Below are 19511 nucleotides of genomic sequence, written 5' to 3' on the forward strand. Positions count from 1 at the left end.
AATATCTCTAAAAGGAACGAAATGCCACTCAACAACATGCTTGAAGTAGAATTGTTTGACGTGTGGGGTATAGACTTCATGGGACCATTTCCCATGTCTTTCAACAATCAATATATCCTTATGGCTGTAGACTATGTCTCAAAATGGGTCGAAGTGGCGGCATTTCCCACTAATGATGCTAAAGTGGTGCTCAAGTTCTTGAAGAAGCATATTTTCACCCGCTTTGGAGCACCAAGAGCCATTGTGAGTGATGGTGGTACTCATTTTTGCAACAACCAATTTCAATCTCTCTTGAAGAAATATGGTGTCAAGCACAAGGTTGCACTTGCTTACCATCCTCAAACTAACGGGCAAGCTGAGATCTCTAATAGGGAAATCAAGAAGATACTTGAGAAGACGGTAGGAGTTGTAAGAAAAGATTGGTCCACCAAACTTGACGACGCATTGTGGGCTTATCGAATGGCTTACAAAACTCCTATCGGCATGTCTCTATACCGGTTAGTTTTTGGGAAAGCATGTCATCTACCGGTAGAGCTAGAACATGGTGCTTATTGGGCTATTTAAAAGCTCAACTTTGATTTTAAGGCCGTGGGTGAAAAGAGACTTCTCTAATTGAATGAACTTGATGAATTTTGGTTAAATGCTTATGAGAATGTTAGGCAATACAAGGAGAAGACAAAGAGATGGCATGACAGGAAAATTTTATACAAAGCATTTGAGCCAGGCCAAAAAGTACTCTTGTACAACTCTAGATTGAGATTATTTCCTGGCAAACTCAAATCTAGATGGTCGAGACCATTCAATGTGGTCCAAGCATTTCCTCATGGTGCTATTGAGCTAGAGAGCAGTGAAGGAAAAAGATTTAAAGTCAATGGACAACGAGTGAAGCATTACTGGGGTGGTGAGGTAGATCGTGAAGCAATTACCTTGCCCTTATCTGATGCCTCTTGAAGAGAGAAGAGTTAGGCTGAATGACTATAAAATAAGCGCTACTTGGAGGCAACCCAAGCTCTAAACCTTATCTTTTGATTTTTCTTTTGTAGATTAGTTGTTTTGGTGAAGTTATGTGTGATCTTGTCTCTTTTATAGGTTAACAAGAAGATATAAGGAAGTATAAGCCTTTGGAGAAGCAAGAAATATGCCCAAAGAACAAAAGAGCACAAAAGGAAGGAAAATTTCTGGGAAGTCAAGCTGTTTAAGTTGTTTTTATGCTTATAAACTTGTCTTGGTAATTATTTTGAGCTTATTAAAGTAAATGCAATTTTTTGTGGTTTGATTTTCATGAAAAATGGTTCTTTTTGGGGGTTGATTGCATTTAAATTGAAGGAAATTATGTATGGTTGATGAATGATGGTTAGAGATTGATTTTGGAGTGATTTGAGTGTTTGGAAGAGGTTTTAAGGGGTGAACAAATCAGATTTTTGAAAACAGATTGCTGCAGAATTTTTGCTGTCAAAAGTTCTGATAAGCGTCCAGAGAAGATGAAAGTCGCGACTTCAAATTTAAGCCTAATCTGAAAGTCATGACTTTGGAAAAAATTTAAAAAAAAAGTTAAAAATTTTAAAAAAAGAGAAAGAATTTTTTCCTCTTGTTTTTTTTTCTCTTGCCCAAACTTTACCCTCAATGAATGCTAACCTCACTCAATCACTTTAATACAAACCTTTTCCCCCTAAATCTTTCAAGTTCTTTCCCTTGTCACTATCCATAATTCTAGCCACCTGAGCTTTGTCCACTTTCGTTCTTCTTTAGCATGAATCACATTTGTCATTCATCCTCCTCTCTACCTCAAAATTCCCAAGAGATCACATAGATTAGCTTGTCTTAATTCTAGTTCTATAGTTGTTTTGTTACCTGTGGATATTGTTGAAATACTCTTTTGTTACAGGTTGTGCTTTTTGTGTCTCTCATGCAACCTTTCTATTGTTGTTTGGTTATATAGTTGCATGAGAAATGGCCCTTACTTTCCTCTTTTGACAGTGAGGACACTGTTCAATTTAAGTTTGGGGGTGAGGGTATTATTTTGGTTGATTTGACATGAACTTCAATTTTGAAACTTAGCTATTTATTGTTCCTCTCTTTTAAAATTTGAGCTAGATTGAGAAATTATTTGTTGAACAGAATGTGTGATCCAATAATAGAACGTTGCTTAAACTGTATGTTTTATAGGAAGTTGTGATAAATATTTTGGCATGCTTGATTTGCAGGGTTAAGGCTTGCTTTCTAATAATTTTGTGAAATTTTCTTTTGCATTTTTAAACCAGATAATGATTTGAATGCCTCTATTAGGAAATTTTGTGGCAAGTTTATGTGCATTTTCTTTCTCAATTGAGAAACTCTAGAACCTATCTTGGAATCTCTTTAAGCATTTTAATCACTTTGCATGAGATTAAAATATAATTTGGGCATTCTTTCAAATGCGTTTGAGCCTTTCAAGCCCACCTATTGCATCATTTCCACTTGAACCCCTTTTTTGAGCCTGGAATTGAAAATCTTATGTATTTTCTTTTTGAAACCTACATTAAACCCTAGCCTCTACAACTTGAAAAACCATGAACTACCTTACTCTTGAGATAAATGATAAAAAAAATTATTATGTGCTAGTAGGGAAGATTGGTTTAATTATTCAAGGAGGTGTTGTTATTGTAAATCTGGGTGTGAGGAATGGAAATGAAGTTTTCAATTTTACTAATTGTACTCCTGAAAAAAAAAGTATAAAAAAATAGAAATATACATGAAAAAAAATGCAATGAAAAAAAAAGAGTTTCAATATTAATAAATTTGGAGTACAAGGAATGATATTTGAGATAAGTTTGGGGGAAAGTATTTGGCTAGCAAGGATGGAATGGTTGGCTTCTCATTGTCATTTATCTCAAGTTCGTTGAATTCCATTTATCCTTTCATTTCAATAAGCCCAAAACCTTCGGCCACACTACAAGCTTACAAAGTCCCATTGATTTTGAATTATATGAAGTGATCTTTTAGTGGAGAGAGAAGAAGAGTTTAGGCATATGAAGTCTTGATATTGAGCTTGTTCCATGCATATTGAGTTGTTATATTTTGACTTAATGGTTGCAAGAAAATCATTTTCTAGTCTCTCACACACACATTTCTAAATTATTGGAAAGCATGATCTTAATTTATGAATTGGGCATTCCTTTATATTTCACTGCTATCCTCTTTAACATATATTTGGAGCAACTAGTGAGGATATTTTCATGCATGCTTAGTAGATGAATAATTAGTCAATCTAGTTGTTTTATTGCTTGTTTTACTCGAGGACGAGTAAAAATCTAAGTTTGGGGGTGTGTTAACCTCTAGAAGTTCTTGTTATTTCATCACATTTTTCTTAGATTCTAATTCATTTTAGTTCAATTGTATATGTTTTTATTGCCCAAATTAGGAAAATGTGCATTTTGTTTTGGGCTTGTATTTTTGGCTTTAATTTGATATTTTTCGCCTAATTTCATGTTATTTTGATTAGAAGCATTTCTGGAGCTTTGTGGATGTTTTTGGAAGGCTTTTGGATGAAGAAATCAAGAGCAAAATGAATGATTTTTGTTAGCTGTAAAAACAGTGCAAAACTGCCAAAGTCGTCTTAAAGTCGTGACTTTCGTTCATGACTTTCGTCACTGTCAAAAAAACGCTGCGTTTCATTTATCAGAAATTAGTTAGCTAGGACACATATAAGCTGAGAGCTCGACCCAGAATGCATTCTTCAGACTTTTAGACACTTTTGGAGCTTGGTTGTGCTAGGGTTTGGGCATTGGAAGAGTTGGGATCAAGAGATTGAAGCTTTAAAGACATTTGGAGCTCATTTTCTTCGGTTTTTCTATTCCTCTTCCCTTTCCTCTCTTGTAATCTGAAATGGGTCCACTTATTTTGTATATTTGTAGCTTGTGGATGATTATGAGTAGCTAAACCCTTTGTTCTAGGATTATTTGGAACCCTTGTATGGATTAACACTATATTTCTCCTCTCTTTTTGTGATTAATGATATATGTGTGTTTATTTTACTCTTTCCTTAATGCTTCTACTTGATTGGCCACCATTTAGATGTTGGGTTCACTTAATTGATGCTTGAGAGGGCTAGGTTGAATGTAGAACTTGGGTAAAATTGTGTAAGAACTTGATATTTGCATGTTGAATGGATGGTTTTACTTGTAAGATAGAGATATACTTGCTAGCCTTACATAGCCACATTAGGGTTGGTGTTTAAAATTGAGTTTTATTAATTGTAACAAGAGATTGGGCAATTAATTTAACTAAATACTTGTTCATGACTTGAGAGAGCTTGTCCAAGTATTTTTAAAACCCTAGGTTTGCACTTATTTCCATTAAAAGTATTTATGAGAGGAGGTAATTTTGGTGTTATGAAATGCAAGGGGGACAATTAATCCTAGGTCTCAATTTGTGTTGGAAGTTTGTGAATCACTCACTTTTTTTTATTTTCTCGTGTTAGTTTCATTTGCAAAACCATTTTACCTAACTTTGTGTAGCTCAACTTGATCAAATTTACTTAATCTTTTGCTTGATCATTGTTTTTGAACAAATCCTCGAGAGAACGATACTTTACTTTTATTATATTACTTGCTACAATCCGTACACTTGCGGTAAGCAACATTAATAAATATGAAAAGATAGAGTTACTTTGAGAGTAGGTAATTACTTTATTAAGGGTGAGATTCAGTTAAAAATATCTTATATTTTTTAACGAAGGGAGTATATAATAAAATTTATTTATATAATTAAAAAAATAAATAATTAATTTCATACTATATAAAACTATGATAAATTTAGCAAGGTCATAAAAAATTAAAGATAAAGAAAAAACATAAATTAAATATTAGTTAAAGAGATATAATAAGGTTTATCAACAATTTTTGCAATATAGTTGTAAAAAACAATACTTACAACAAAAATCAATAAATAATAAAATTGAAAAAAAAAATTATGACTAATGTTTAACAAGTTTTTTCCTTAATGATTAACAGAGATTATCATCATTACCTTTTTAAAAGTTTAAAACTTGATAAAACTAAATTATTTATCATTGAAAGCACAAAGATTGAAGATCTCATTGTATGCTCCCCAGATTTGAACAAAGATTTATGCCTAGAGAATTATTTCACTGATAGATATGCCTGTTAGCAAATTAAAAGAACAAATCTTTCAATAATGGAAAGAAAAATTGTTAACTAAAGATAAACAATAGCAAAATCATAAAGATTCATATGTATATATGGATAGGTAGATAAGAGGTCATAAAAAAAAAAAAAAAAAGAACTTGTTATTAGTATACTCATATAAGAAACCTTACTTAGAGAAGACGATGAAAGCACCTTCAATAATTAGATAATAGATAACCTGTGGATTGCAAGTGTAATACCATAATTTTAAAATTAATTAATATTTGATTGATGTATAGAAATTAAAACTAGAAAAAAATTAATCATGAAATGAGAGACAGCCACAAAACTTTTCTTTTCATTTCATGAATATTACAAAATATAAGAAGAAAAAGTCTCGTTAAATATTACATATGTTATCACTAAATTTCATAAAAATTTTACAATTGCTTTCTTCAATAATTGAACTTTTGATGTAACTATATCCTTGTATGATATACACACGATCCAACTGATCTTGAATCCAAGCATGATTTGTACTACTTCTTGACAGATTATTGATGATGTACTGGGTAATTGACATCTGGATACATTATGATAGAAAAACAAAGTGAGAATTACAAATTCAAAAAGATATGTCAAGCTTGAGCTAATAGTGGTCCAGCTGCCTTGTGAGCAGAAAACAACTTTCTCACTCTTATCTATACTGAAATTCACATAAAAATATACAAGTATTCATAATAGGTATTTATAAAAATTAATAAAAGATTTTACAATATTCTGGTCAATCAAACCATCTTCCCTTGATAATCATATGTGATTATGCATTTGAAAATTATAAGCATCCAAAATATAGCACTAAACATAACCAGGGCATCCCTTAGTATGGATCCACATAAATAAATCTCACCCCATTTTTACTTAGATTAGAATATCTCAAGGATGCTAGCACACAGCAATATAATTTTCTTTTGCAAATTCCCATATAATTTATTAAACCAGAATCTTTTGAATGTGAATACTTATAAAGAAATTCCAAACATTTAGAGCAATACTTTCATGTTTGAAAATTGTAAAATTGATAAGTAAAAATAATCTTAATTTACAATATGATAGGTCGCTCCCATTCCTTTCAATTCCATAGTTTGGCCAATGATCAAGGACTGGTTTAACATCACACTCAGTGCTGCAGTAGGTAAGACCTTATACATTTCATTCCCAAAACTTGCCTCAGCAGTTTTTCCTAGATTGAGACCATGATGACAAAATTGCTCGGAGGGGAGATCCCTCATTCTTGAAGCACTTGAAACTAAATTAATCTATATCACTATCCAATTAAGAATTGCATAATTTCTATTTAATGTTCATGTTACTAATATGACATTGTTATTAATATTTAAATATGTTTTTCAAAAATAATTATTATTATAAAAATATATACTATGGTATAAAATAGTTAGATTTAGTATTGATCACCATTGCTTATGGTGCACATCCCTTTCGATAGGTAAAAGAAAGTAAAAAATTGTGTCATAAAGCACAAAAACAAAAGCCTTGCCGTGAAACATATGCACATAAAGCTTACATCTAAACATCACAAATAAAGACATATGACATAGCAAAGCTATCCAGTATTTGCCTCAAATTAGGAATGATGCTCATTTTGCAGATATCACAGCTGCTAAAAAAGCACCAATTAATAATGAAGAAATGTCTCACACCGATACCATTCATCATGTTTTAGATTGAAAACTAGGAAAAAACAAATCGATGACCAAGATAAAAAGTGTACATGAAGAAATCAAAACCTCACCTTTGCCTCATCTCTATTGAGATAAATCCACCAGTGACAACAACGATGATGAGGGAGCAAAGAGTAAAAGCCCCCAAATAAAAGAATAGTGGCGTCTAGTGAAGCTTAATGTCCTTCTAATGGAAATGAGAATATGTCCCACCAAACTCAGAGAACCCCATAAAGGCAGTGAATTTCTAGAAGAGAAAAAAAAATTCAAAGCATTATGAAGAGAGGGATGATGCGAGTTAGGGTCTGGGATATGCAATGGTGGCTCCGACATTAATGTCGATGGCAATGATGACAACTTTTGTGGTAGAAAATGGGCGTGAGTGGTGATGCCTCAGTGGCAGGAGTTGGTGGTGCTCGAACTGAAAAAAAATAAAGAATGAACGAAATGGTTTATGAAATGAAAAAAAATACAAAATTAAACAATTACACCAGGGGACTACGAAAAAGGGGAAGATGAAGTCCCATGGGAACTTGTTGCAGACAAATGCCATAAATGGAGAAAATCAAATCAATTAATGCTCCCATGTAAGTGGTAATTTACAATTTGAATTTGAAAAATGGTGCAGGGCGGGATATTGGAAGAAGGAAACATATTAAATGAAATAAAAAAAAATCAGAAAGTAATATTTACATGAGACTAAAGTGCATCAACCAATTAGAGTGAAGGTTTTTTTGGCCAATCATATTCATTCTACAATATTTGTATCATATAGTTGAGTCGATAGTTGATGTAGTTTTTTTTTAGTTACCCACCTGATATCTAGAGTTTCGCCTTGACTAATTTGAATCCGACCCGCCCACATTGCACGTTTGGCTATGGTGGGTGAGTCTTCCAGCGGAAATTTTCTACATACACAAAGATTGAACTCAAGATCTTGCTTAAAAAAAACCAAACCGCTTACCATTCAAACCAACCCCTGGTGGTGATAGTTAATATAGTTGCCAAATGGGAATTTGGACCTTGTAAGATGTGTACACAGTGCATTTAAGAAATGTTGGCTAAAGATATGCCACGGGCCTTAAGCCCAAACTATACCTGTTTTTTTTTTTTTCCTGCCAATCAAACTATGCCTGTCGGCATAATTCATATTATTATGTATTTGATTGTCATTTCTCCCATAGATCATCACACATAATTAATATATAAGGACAAAATGAACATGTTAATAAATGAACAAATTATTACAGCATACTCAAAACACACTTTATATTGCATATACAACTTAGATACTCCAAAAGTCACTCCCATCATCACTTTCCAACCTCCTGTTTTAGAAGAAATTCTTAGATGGAAAGTTTCAAATATCCAAATGAAAACACGACATTCATATGGCTGGTTTTGACACCAATAATGAGAGAAAGAAAAAATATAAAAAATTCTTAGATGAATTGTAGACGACACAATACACTGAATCCATTCAAAAAATTTTCACTGACTCTGTCCCCTAAATTAAACCAGCTTTGGAATTAATAAATCCAAGCTTTAAAACTTTGCAACACGCACGCTCGTATGGATGTGTATTTTTTTTTTCTTTTGGTCATGCGTATGGATGTGTAATTGAATATAATATCAATTCATATTTATATGTCTATAATTGGATAATATGTGTCCGTATTAATTTTTGCAACTTAATTGGCTAAGAGGTGCGCCCAAGAAGGAGGACTTACAGGTTACATTTTCTTTCTTTGTTTTTTTTTTTTCTGAATATTAACTGGAACTATTTCATTAACAAACAAACAACAAAATTACAAGAACAAATCTAAGTACTGGATCAAGAAACAAAGACGTTGGTCATATTAAAACATAAAAGAAGTCTCATATTTAAAGATTAAAAAAATAAATAATAAACATATAAGTTTAAAAAAATCTAACTAAATAGTTTAAGTTATTTTGGTAGAGTATACTATCCTTAAACATACTTAATAAAAAATCTAATATGGTATTAGAACCATTCGATCAAGGACAAAAAAAACTTAAAAAAAGGAAGAAAAAGAATGAAATATGAAAAAAAAATAGATTAAAAAAGAAGAAGAAATTGAATAGACCTGATGCTTTTAAAATTAAAACAAGTACAAGCCCAGACAAAAAGTAAAAGGAAAAAATAGTAGAGGGAATATTGAAAGAAGTCTCACATCTAAAAATTAAAAAATAAATTATAAATATATGAGCTTATGAAATATCTAATTAAATAATTTAAATTATTTTAATGAATATCCTATCCTTAAATATACTTAATATAAAAAATCTAATACGTTGACCCCAAAAAAAAGAGGGAAACAAAGACAGTAAACAAAATACACACTAAGTTGCAGTTTCTAGCTGTCGTTATTAGAGTAACCCTGAAAAATTGAAAATATATAGGGTGTTAACTTGAGGGAGTAAAAAAAAAAAAGAAAAACAACTGAGTTCAAACAAAGGTAATACTGCGAAGTGGGAAACTTTATTTTTTATTAAAAGGTGTTGGGTGACGTCATATCATATCATTTTCTTTTTAAAAAAATATTTAAAGTAGCTTTTTAAAATAATTTAAATTTTTTAAATTATAATTATTGTTATAATTTTAAAAAAAGATCATAAAATTTTACAAATATTTTTCTTTTTTTAAAATTAAATATTTCTTTCATGAAAAAAGTTTAAACAAACGGTTCTTTGTTACCAGTTGGGTTAGAAAACTTTTTTAGCGTTGTTCCAAAATTTTCAGGAGGAGGCAAAGGTCCCGGGATTGAATGACTGGGAAGGGAAGGAACGAGATCCACGTGGTCAAATAGGGAATGAGACAGATATTTCGTGAAGGAATTGGCCTTTAAGGGAATGTTGGGCCATACAAGGCCCATTCAACATCAATGTCAGGGATTAGTTTGAACTTTGAAAAGAAGTGTCCCGCTTGGCCCAAAAATGAAAGGCCACGAAGGTAAAGAATTTTTATCAAATATGGGCTCATTTAGTAGAACGAATGCATTTTCGTTGAAACGAACGGAAAGGAAAGGAAAGGAAAGGAAAGGGAAAATTCCTACTGTTGACAGGCAAACAATGAAATGGAAGATAGTTTGTTAGGTAAATTTGTGGTTAGTTACTTTGGTAGAATTGAGATAATGATATGATAGGAGAAAATAAAGAGTAAATGACTATAATGCCTTTGATTGTAAAAAATGACAAAAATGATTTTTTTATCAATAATAACTATTAAAATAGTTATTTTTATGTACAATTATTTTTAAAATAATAAAAAAATAAGCAATAAAGATATTTTGAATTGTTATCATTAATGATAAATATAATTCCAATTATTAATTAAATTAATAATTTAATATAGATAATTTTAGTTATTATGGATAATAATAGATAATAAAAAATTGTTTAATTTGATGAAAATTATTTGGTTTTTCTCCATGAAAATGTGTGTGCCTGGGAAGAAGCTTTCCCACATGAAAAAAGGGTTAAAATGACATTTTAATCTCTCATTAAAAATTGCAGAAAATAATATAAAAAATTACATAAATGGATCTACAAAATTACACATAAACACTCTATAAAAAAATTAATACCAATTAAACCCTCTAAATTACATATAGACAGCAGAATACAAATATTATTTTTTACCCACGTAAAAGACTAAGATACAATTTTGATCAACCATTATTTTAAATACATAATCAATATTCATTTTTTATAGGGTCCTTTTTATTTTTTTTTCTGTTGACTGTCAGATAAAATTAATTTTTGTTAACATCAAAATACCTAGTGTACAATTTTAAATGAATAGTTAAGAGGCTAAAAATGCCCTTTGTCCCTAAAAAAAATGCAACCAAGCATGTTTGTCGTGAAAAAAGATGAACCCTTTTGACATTTTAATTTTACTAGGAAAATCAAAAGGTACGTGCACACTTTGAGGTTTAAAACCCTTACCTTTCTATTATAAAGAAGTGTAAAGCTGTATTTGTAGTACATGTCAACCACGAGCTTGACGTGACTTAGATTCAAAGGGCCAATAAGGCTCTCTTTATTAAGCAAGATTTTATCTCTTGGAGAGCATCTACACTCTTTTTTATCTTATTTGGTTCAAAATGAATTTTTGGATGAAAGGAAGCTCCAATAAATTAAAAGAATATCTCTACAGAGACAAGGAAATTACAGAAGAAACTTATGAGTAGACCAGGACTTAAGAGTATGGTCCACAGTAGCTCTAATATGAGATAAAATAGTATCAATATTAATAGATACATTGGAAAAAATGGTCCTATTCCTAACATCCCAAAGTCTACAGCAAGTAATGCAGATTCCAATCTTCCAGAAAACGTCAAGATTTGCATTTGACAAGCATTTTGTAATCAAGAAGCAATTTCCTCACCACAGAAATCGGTGTGCATGTCGTTGGGTAGAATTTTCCTCCACACCAAGGCAGCAAAGGGACAATCGTTAAGCACATGGTTTATATTTTCAATGGGGTGGTTACATCTCGAGCAATGTTGCTCCTGTGCCATTTTCCTTTAGCATCTCGTAGCATTTGTTAATAATCTTCCTTTGAGGAGTAACCAGATGAATGTTCTTACCCTCTAAACCATGGGTAGTTTCCAAACTTTGGACCATTTTTTGTCTACATCATTCCACTCCATGTTCTGGCTTGTATAATAGGCAAATTTAACAGTGAACTTCCCATCATTATTGAGATTCCAAAAGCAAGTTGGGCCTTCAAAGGAGTGTAGATCAATAGTTAAATCTGCAATATGATCTAGAGAGTTAGGAGGTAAGTAATTTTCAAATAGGTCCTATCTCCATCCACCTTGAGAATTTATGAAGTCAGAGATTATCTTTTTTAAGACCTGTTCATCAATATCATCAAAAGACAAGAATTTCAGAGGGCCTAAATCCCTAACACAGAAGTCAGACCAAAACTTGATGTGTTTTCCATTTCCTGGCAATCATTTAACATGCATCATAGTATCTTGCCAAATTTTTTGCTAGATTACACCAAAGTAGGAGCAACCCTTTCTAGATACGTTGCGAATGAGACCCTCAGGTATATGGTATTTAGTTTTGAACACACATACCCACAATGTATTAGGTTAGGCTAGGCTACTATTTTGTAAGCCAATTTCAAGAGAAAGGATTTGTTTTATGCTTCTAGTGAAATAATTTCACGACCTCCATGATCTACACAAGTTGGCATAAATCCTTCCAATTAACTAGATTGATACCATGGTGATCATCCAAATACCCCAAAATGAATTTTCTGATTATTTTTCAATATTAGAACAATAGGTCTTTGGGAGCATAGTACTCCACATTGTGTAAAGTGGGATAGAGGAGAGGAGTGACTTAGCCAGAGTAATTCTTTCAGCTAAGGATAAATATTTAGACTTCCATCCAGAGAGCTTTTGCTGTAACTTTTCTATGATATAATTATAAGTATGCGTGGTGACTCACCTAGTAATGAGTGGCACACCAAGGTATCTTCCAAGGGATTCAGTACATTAGAAGACTAGCAGTTGGCAAATAGCATTGCTCATAGAAGTTGGAAAATCTTTAGAGAAATAGATTTGAGTTTTGTGATAGCTAACGTTCTATCTTGAAGAAAGGCAAAATTGATTCAAAACTCTCTGGATGACAGTGATTTAAGCAGCAGAAGTTTCACTGAAAAGCACAAGGTCACCCACAAAAAACAAATGCGAGAGAGGAATACCTCTACCTAGCTAAATAGTCTGCCAGTTCTTTTTATTTACTTTAGCAATAATAGCTTACGAAAGTCTTTCCATACACAAGACAAAGATATATGGAGATAGAGGATCTCCTTGGCAAATACCTCTTTGAGGAGAAAAGGATCTTAGTGGCTTATCCTTCCAAAGAACCTGCATAGTAGGTGTTGTAATACATTACATTATGGTAGAGATCATCCTTGGGGGTAAACCAATATCTTTAAGAGTGTCTTCGATGAAGTCCCATCTAAACTTGTTAAAGGCTTTTTCTAGATCCACTTTAATGGCCATCTAACCTTTCTTTCGGGCTCGCTTCCTTATTCAATGCATCGCCTCTTGTGCTATAATAATGTTGTCAATGATATTTCTGCCTTGGATGAAACTTGTTTAAAATAGTAGGATTACATTTGGTAGGATAATTTTCAGTCGATTAGCAACTACTTTAGTGATCACAGAGCAAAGACTGATTGGCCTGAATTCCTTTATATATTGAGGCTTGTTAACCTTAAGAATTAAGGCAATGAGTGTATGATTTGACATTAAGTCCAGATTTCTACCAAGCCAAACATGATTGATAAGGGAAAAGAGACTAGATCCTACAGTCTCCCATGAGCTTTAGAAAAAAAGTGCGTGTAAGCCATCGATCCTAGGGGATTTGAGTGGTTTCATGTCAAAAAGAGCTTGCTTGACCTCATAAATAGTTATCATTCAATTTAACTCAGAGAAAGTTTAGTTTGAGAGTTTGGGGAACATACCTGAAACACCATAAGGAGTGTAACTATCATTTTCCAATGAGCACAAATTCTTGAAATAATCAGTGACTAGGTCTAAGAGTTTGTTATCATCATTGATCCACTCACCCTAATCACAACGAAGCTAGTTAAATTGATTGTGATGGTGATTGAGGATAGCTTTAGTATGAAAGAATAAGGTGTTTCAATCTCTAAGGTAAAGCCAATCAGAGGTTGATTTTTAGAGCCACAAGATTTCTTTGTTGAAGCAAACATCTTCAAATTCATCTCGAAGATCTTGTTCTAAAGTAAGAAAGAAATTCAAATAAGGGGAGGTTTCAAGCTTCTTTTGAACTCCATTCAGATATGATAGCAATCTTCGTTTCCTTTTACCGGTATTCCCAAAGACATTGAATTCTATTGTTGGGCTTTTCTTGTGAAACAAGCCATATTCTTAGTAATGTTCTTATATGAGTCCCAACAACTCTTAACAAACTTAGGTAAATTTGAATGTGTGATCTATGCAGCTAAGAACTTGAAGGAATGAGTTCTATAAGGATCATGGAAGCCTTAATTAATCAAAATGGGCCTATGGTTAGAGAGCAACTTGGGTAGTGGTCCACAGTGTTATTACTAAAGAGATTAACTCATGGCTAATTAGCTATGCCTCTATCTAGGCGGATCATGAGAGCTCCTCGCCTTTATGTGTATTTTAGGCTACTAAAGCCCAAGTCAATTAGCCCTATTTGATATAGGAAAGAGCTAAAAGATTTGCAGCCCAATCTTTTAGGATTAGTAGGTCTAGAGTAATCAATGGTAGAAAGTATAGCATTGAAATCACCTGCTAATAACTAAAGGCATGTGAAATTAGGTGCAAGAAAGGAGAGATCATGCCAGTTATACCATTTGGCTTGGGGGCTACCATAAATAGCAGAGAAAAGGAATGTTCTGGAGTTGTTCAACATCGTGACTTCAAAGTGTATGAATTGAAAGTGGTTAGATAGGATTTGAATAGTTGTTTTATGGTTCCATAATAACCATATTTCTCCCAAAAATCCTAACACTTCCATACTATGTGAGTGAGGGAAACCCAACTTTTTCATGACTGCATTAGCTTTAGTCCTTGAGATCCGAGGTTCCATTATAACAAAAATATCTACTTTGTAACTTACAACTAAAGCTTTAATTGTAGAAGGGATTCTTTCATCAAGAGACCCTTGGCAATTCTAGGTTATGATCAACATAAAAAGGTTGATTTATTGCTCAAGGGCTAAGCAAAAATCTACCCCTTCCATTAACATCTCAATGTTGGTATCTATAACCTTCTTTATAGCTTTCTTATACATCTCTGGTAATCTCTTTCATAACTCTAACTGATGGGCCCACCACATTCTTATTGGGCTTATTCTTGGGATTGTGGATATGGAGTACAGATGAGAGTTTAAATCCACGTGCATCCGCTTTAGGATCAGGAGGCTTAGGGTTTGAGATAGGCTGATATGGATTGGCGGTGTTGGTCATATGGATCGAGATCGAAGTGGATAGCTGATTGTGATTCCTTATAGTTGTTTTCTAGGTGGGACCCAAATATTCATGGTATTGAAAACCGGAGCGGACCAGCCAGGTCAACCTAAAAACTGATGATTCAGTCCCTTGTCTGATCTGGGTTAACTCCTAAACCGATGAGGGAGTAAACCGGTGTAACCTGGTCAACCCGGGGTCAACTTGGTATAACTCGGATAACCTGGTGGGTTGACTGGGTTAACCAGGTCATGATTTTTCAGACAAAAATCCCCAAAATGACGTCATTTTAGGGGATTTATTTTTTTTATTTTCTTTCGATCCAAATCCAGAGCCTATCAAATGAAGCCTAGATTTTGGATTGCAGACGCGGACGCCAGACAACATCAGCTTTCCCTTTCATGAGTTTCATATGTGTCTCACTGTCTCTCCTCTCTCTCACCCTAATCAGCGTCCGACTCTTCGACCCTCCTCTCTCGCCTTTCCCTGTCTCTGACCATCCGTCCTCTCTAACTCTCTCTCTATCTCTGCTGTTCGGTCTCTCCTTTAACTCAGTGTATGACTTTCGTCTCTTAGCCTAATCGATCTGAAATCTCAGTCGGTCAGTTTGTGACAGCTCGATGGATGTAGCTCGCATTTTACTTCAAGTTAGTCACTGTTGATTGTGCTCAACTCTATTTTTTATTTCGTGATTCAACTTAAGTGGTCGACTCTGTTGCTTGTGATTTGTTTCTTGCTTGTTCGGCAGCTTAAGCTAATTTTTTATTGATTCAACTTGATTTAATCGACTAGACTGCAGAGGATTTTAATCCTAAGTGATTAGCTTAACAGTGATTTAATCAAGTTTAATTCTTGATAAATGAATAGAAAAGCTCTTGCAATTCCGACAATATAGCTTTAAAGAAACAAAACTGCAAGTAGTTATGCCTTTGTATTCAGATTTAAAAAGATATTAAAGCTGGTGGAGGTCAATAGGCATTGATTCATTTTTTTAATACACAGTAGGCAGTGATTCTTCATGTGCATAAACTAATATTATGGACAGTTTAAAGGCAATTTCTATCTTTTTAACATATACTTTGTGTTATCTGATAGGGAGATGATTTGCACGTGAATTGCTATTATATAGATTGCAATCTCAAGGCACATGTTATATCCTACGCTCAGGTTTGTACTGTGTGTGCATTTTGAAAATTTTGTGATTTTCTATCTTAATTTTGAACTACGGATTGCACTATGTTATAGATAGGGCATATCTAGCTTCTTATTTTTCCTTCTTTTTTTATGGCCAAACCTGAAAACTATGCAGTCAATACTGAATATGACTAATCAGCATTTGTGTGAAAAAATAAAATTAAAGCTTAGTCATTATTTTAGTTTACAGGTTAAAATATAATTATTGCATTGATCATGGATATTGGAAGTAATCCTAGTAGTGATAGAAATGAGAATCCTACCTCCAATTCTAATGATCCCCCTCCTAATAGTAATGATTCAACATCTGAGGCCCCATTTATGGGTGGAAAAACTGATCCTGCTTGGGCACATGTTGCCTTAAGAAAAGAAGGCAAGAAAAATATATATACTTGCCTTTATTATGCATCAAGCAATGGAGGAGGTGGGATTAACAGAATGAAGCAATATCTTGTTGGTGTAAGTGGTCAAGTAGCTTCTTGTAAAAAAGTTTCTCATGATGTACATCACAGGATGGTAGATTCTTTGAAAGGTGGGAGAAAAAGGAAGGTTGATGATAGAAAAGAACAAGAACAAGAACAAGAACAAGTAGATATAGGGGACCTTAAAACTAATGATCCAATTGCTCCTACTCCAATTAAGATAGTCCCTGAGAGAGGTGCCAATAAGAGGCAAGCTTCTACTATTTCAATTGAGAATTATTTTGCCCCTAGGACAACTCCTAGTTCCCAGCCTGGCATCAAGAGTGTGTTTGCAACAAAAGAAGCATAGTACAAATGCAAAAATGGCTATTGCTGAATGGGCTATCATCAATTGCATTCCATTTAATGTATTAGATTGCCCTTCATTTCAAAAACCCATAGATGTTATTGCTTCTATTGGGCCAGGGTTCAAAGCCCCTAATGCTTATGAATTTACAGTCAATTTGTTAACAGATTGGAAAAAAGAATGTCAATTACTTATTGAGAGTCATCGAGCTAAATGGAAAAACACTGGATGTACACTCATGGCTGATGGTTGGATAGATATGAGGCAGCAAACTTTGATTAATTTCTTAGTCTATTCTACACATGGAATGGTTTTTGTGAAATCTGTTGATGCTTCAGATTTGGTAAAAGATGCTAGGACTTTATTCTCGTTGTTCTGTGAAGTGATTGAGTGGGTTGGTCTCAAGAACATTGTTCATGTGGTGACTGATAATGTTGTAAATTATGTAGCATGTGGCAAGTTGATTAAGGAAAAATATAAAAATATTTATTGGTCACCTTGTGCTGCTCATTGTTTGAACCTTACTTTAAAAGATATAGCAAGCTTAGACAATGTGTCAGCACTTGCAACTAAGACATCAAAGATAACTATTTTTGTTTATAATCATATGATCTTCTTGTCATGGCTTAGGAAAAGATCAGATTGGAAAGAAATTGTACGTCCTGGTCTAACAAGATTTGCTACTACATTTATCACATTGCATAGCATATATATGCATAAGCATGACTTGCAAGCTTTGGTGACTGATAAGCACTTTGTGGATCACAAATTGTCAAAGACTCAAGCTGGAATAATTGTTACTGCCATCATATTAGATAATGACTTTTGGGGTGATTGCTTAGAAATTGTGAAGGTTGTGTCTCCTCTTATAAAGTTGTTGAGAATTGTGGATTCAAATGAGAAGCCTTCTTTGCCTTATGTTTATGAAGGCATGCAAAGGGCAAAAACAGCAATTAAGGCAACATTCAACAATAAGAAAGATTATTACAAGCCTTACACAAGCATTATTCAAGCTCAATGAGATAAGCACTTTAAGACAAATCTTCATGCAGCGGCATATTTGTTGAATCTTGCATTCTTGTATGATGAGAATTTTGTTCACAAGAGAAGGTTAATGGATGCAATGCTTGATGTGTTTGAGTCAAATGAAAGTGAAGAAATTGATTATATTGTGATGATGAAGTATTTGAGCTTGTATTGTGATTGTAAAGAATCTTTTAACAAAACTTCATGTGAAAGAGCAACCCAGAAATTAGATTCTTGTGAGTATTCATATTTATTATTTAACATGTCCATGGTAATTCTAGTTATCATATGATTAACATCTAACTAAATGTCTTTTATTTGTAGATGAATGGTGGTCATTCTATGGAGGATCTGTTCCAGAATTGCAAACTCTTGCAATGCGTATTCTTAGCCAAACTTCTTCTTCTGGCTGTGAAAGAAATTGGAGTTTGTTTGAACGCATCCATATCAAAAGACAAAATAGATTACAACATCAAAAATTGAATGATTTGATTTTTACAAATTATAATTTGCGATTGAAGCATAGGTAAGAATTAGAGTCTTAAATGGCAATGCTTTTGTAATTTATAATTGAATATGAATTTTATTATTGTTTATCATATTTGATTGCTTTATTTTTTTCAAGGAGTCAATCGAGGAAAAATAAAAGTTATGATCCCATTGATTATGAATCAATTGACAAAATTGATTTTTGGGTGGCTGAAGAAGAGGAAGAGCCAACCCCTAAGTTTGATTCTCAAGAAGTTGCAAATCTTGAAAGTGTCATTCACAATGAAACCATAGCTACTCTATTAACCCTTGAGAGGAATTATGAAGGTTTATTAAATTTACTATCATGTCTAATACAAGTATATGAATTCTTTGAAATGCCATTCATTAGTATTAATTTCTGTTTGTTGTAGGTGATGAATATATAAATGTTCTAGAGCCTCTATCTTTGCCTGATGTTGCTAGTGGTTCTGGTTTTTCTCATTCCAGTCCTAATGTCTCAATACCTGGAGATTTGAATGAAATTAATGATGACTTTGGTGTTGGTCAATATTAGTTACCATAGACATGTTAATCATATGATGGAAAGGTTGTAATTATAAGGATAGATATTTGAAGTATTGTATTTGGTTGAATATTTTTATAATTAATGTCTTTTTATTTAAATTATATTATTTTAATCATAACTGGTTTGTCATGGGTTCAACCCCCAATTCAACCCTAATTGAACCACTAACCCGTGACCCAATGTCATGACCGGTTCAATGACCAGTTCGGTTTTACGTACCTTGCAAATATCTTTGATAACAACCACTGAGTGTGTTTCTTGATTCAAAGATGTGGTTGTCTACACTGCTTTGTAAGCTGTCGGATTGAAAATAGAATCCTTATTGGGAGTCGTCATAGAAAGCTCTTTTTGTTTGTTTCCTGAATCTACTTTTTGTTGCTGTGCTGCTCTTTTCTATTTTGCCTGGCAACAGGAGGATGGCTTGGAGGGACAATTCGCACATAATTGTACACTTCTTGTCCTTGCTTTTCCATGTCATCAGCTTTCTCAAGAACACCATACCGTGAGTGGGTTGTTATGCCGGCACCATAACCACTATCATCTTTGCGTGCCCTTTTGTACGTACTATCATATCTGCACCTTTGTCGGAA

At 33.3% G+C, this 19511-nt stretch overlaps 1 protein-coding gene across 1 annotated transcript; it reads left to right on the forward strand.

Moving 5' to 3' along the window:
* The first annotated feature begins 16854 nt into the window (after positions 1 to 16854).
* LOC129319636 (uncharacterized) lies at positions 16855 to 17859 on the forward strand. Its single transcript, XM_054964729.1, has one exon. It carries the CDS (start codon positions 16855 to 16857, stop codon positions 17857 to 17859), a length of 1005 nt encoding a protein of 334 aa, XP_054820704.1.
* Positions 17860 to 19511: the final 1652 nt, after the last annotated feature.

The sequence above is a fragment of the Prosopis cineraria genome, unplaced genomic scaffold (assembly GCF_029017545.1).
Source record: "Prosopis cineraria cultivar Desert tree isolate PC_DT_omini unplaced genomic scaffold, ASM2901754v1 PC9, whole genome shotgun sequence".
NCBI lineage: Eukaryota > Viridiplantae > Streptophyta > Magnoliopsida > Fabales > Fabaceae > Prosopis > Prosopis cineraria.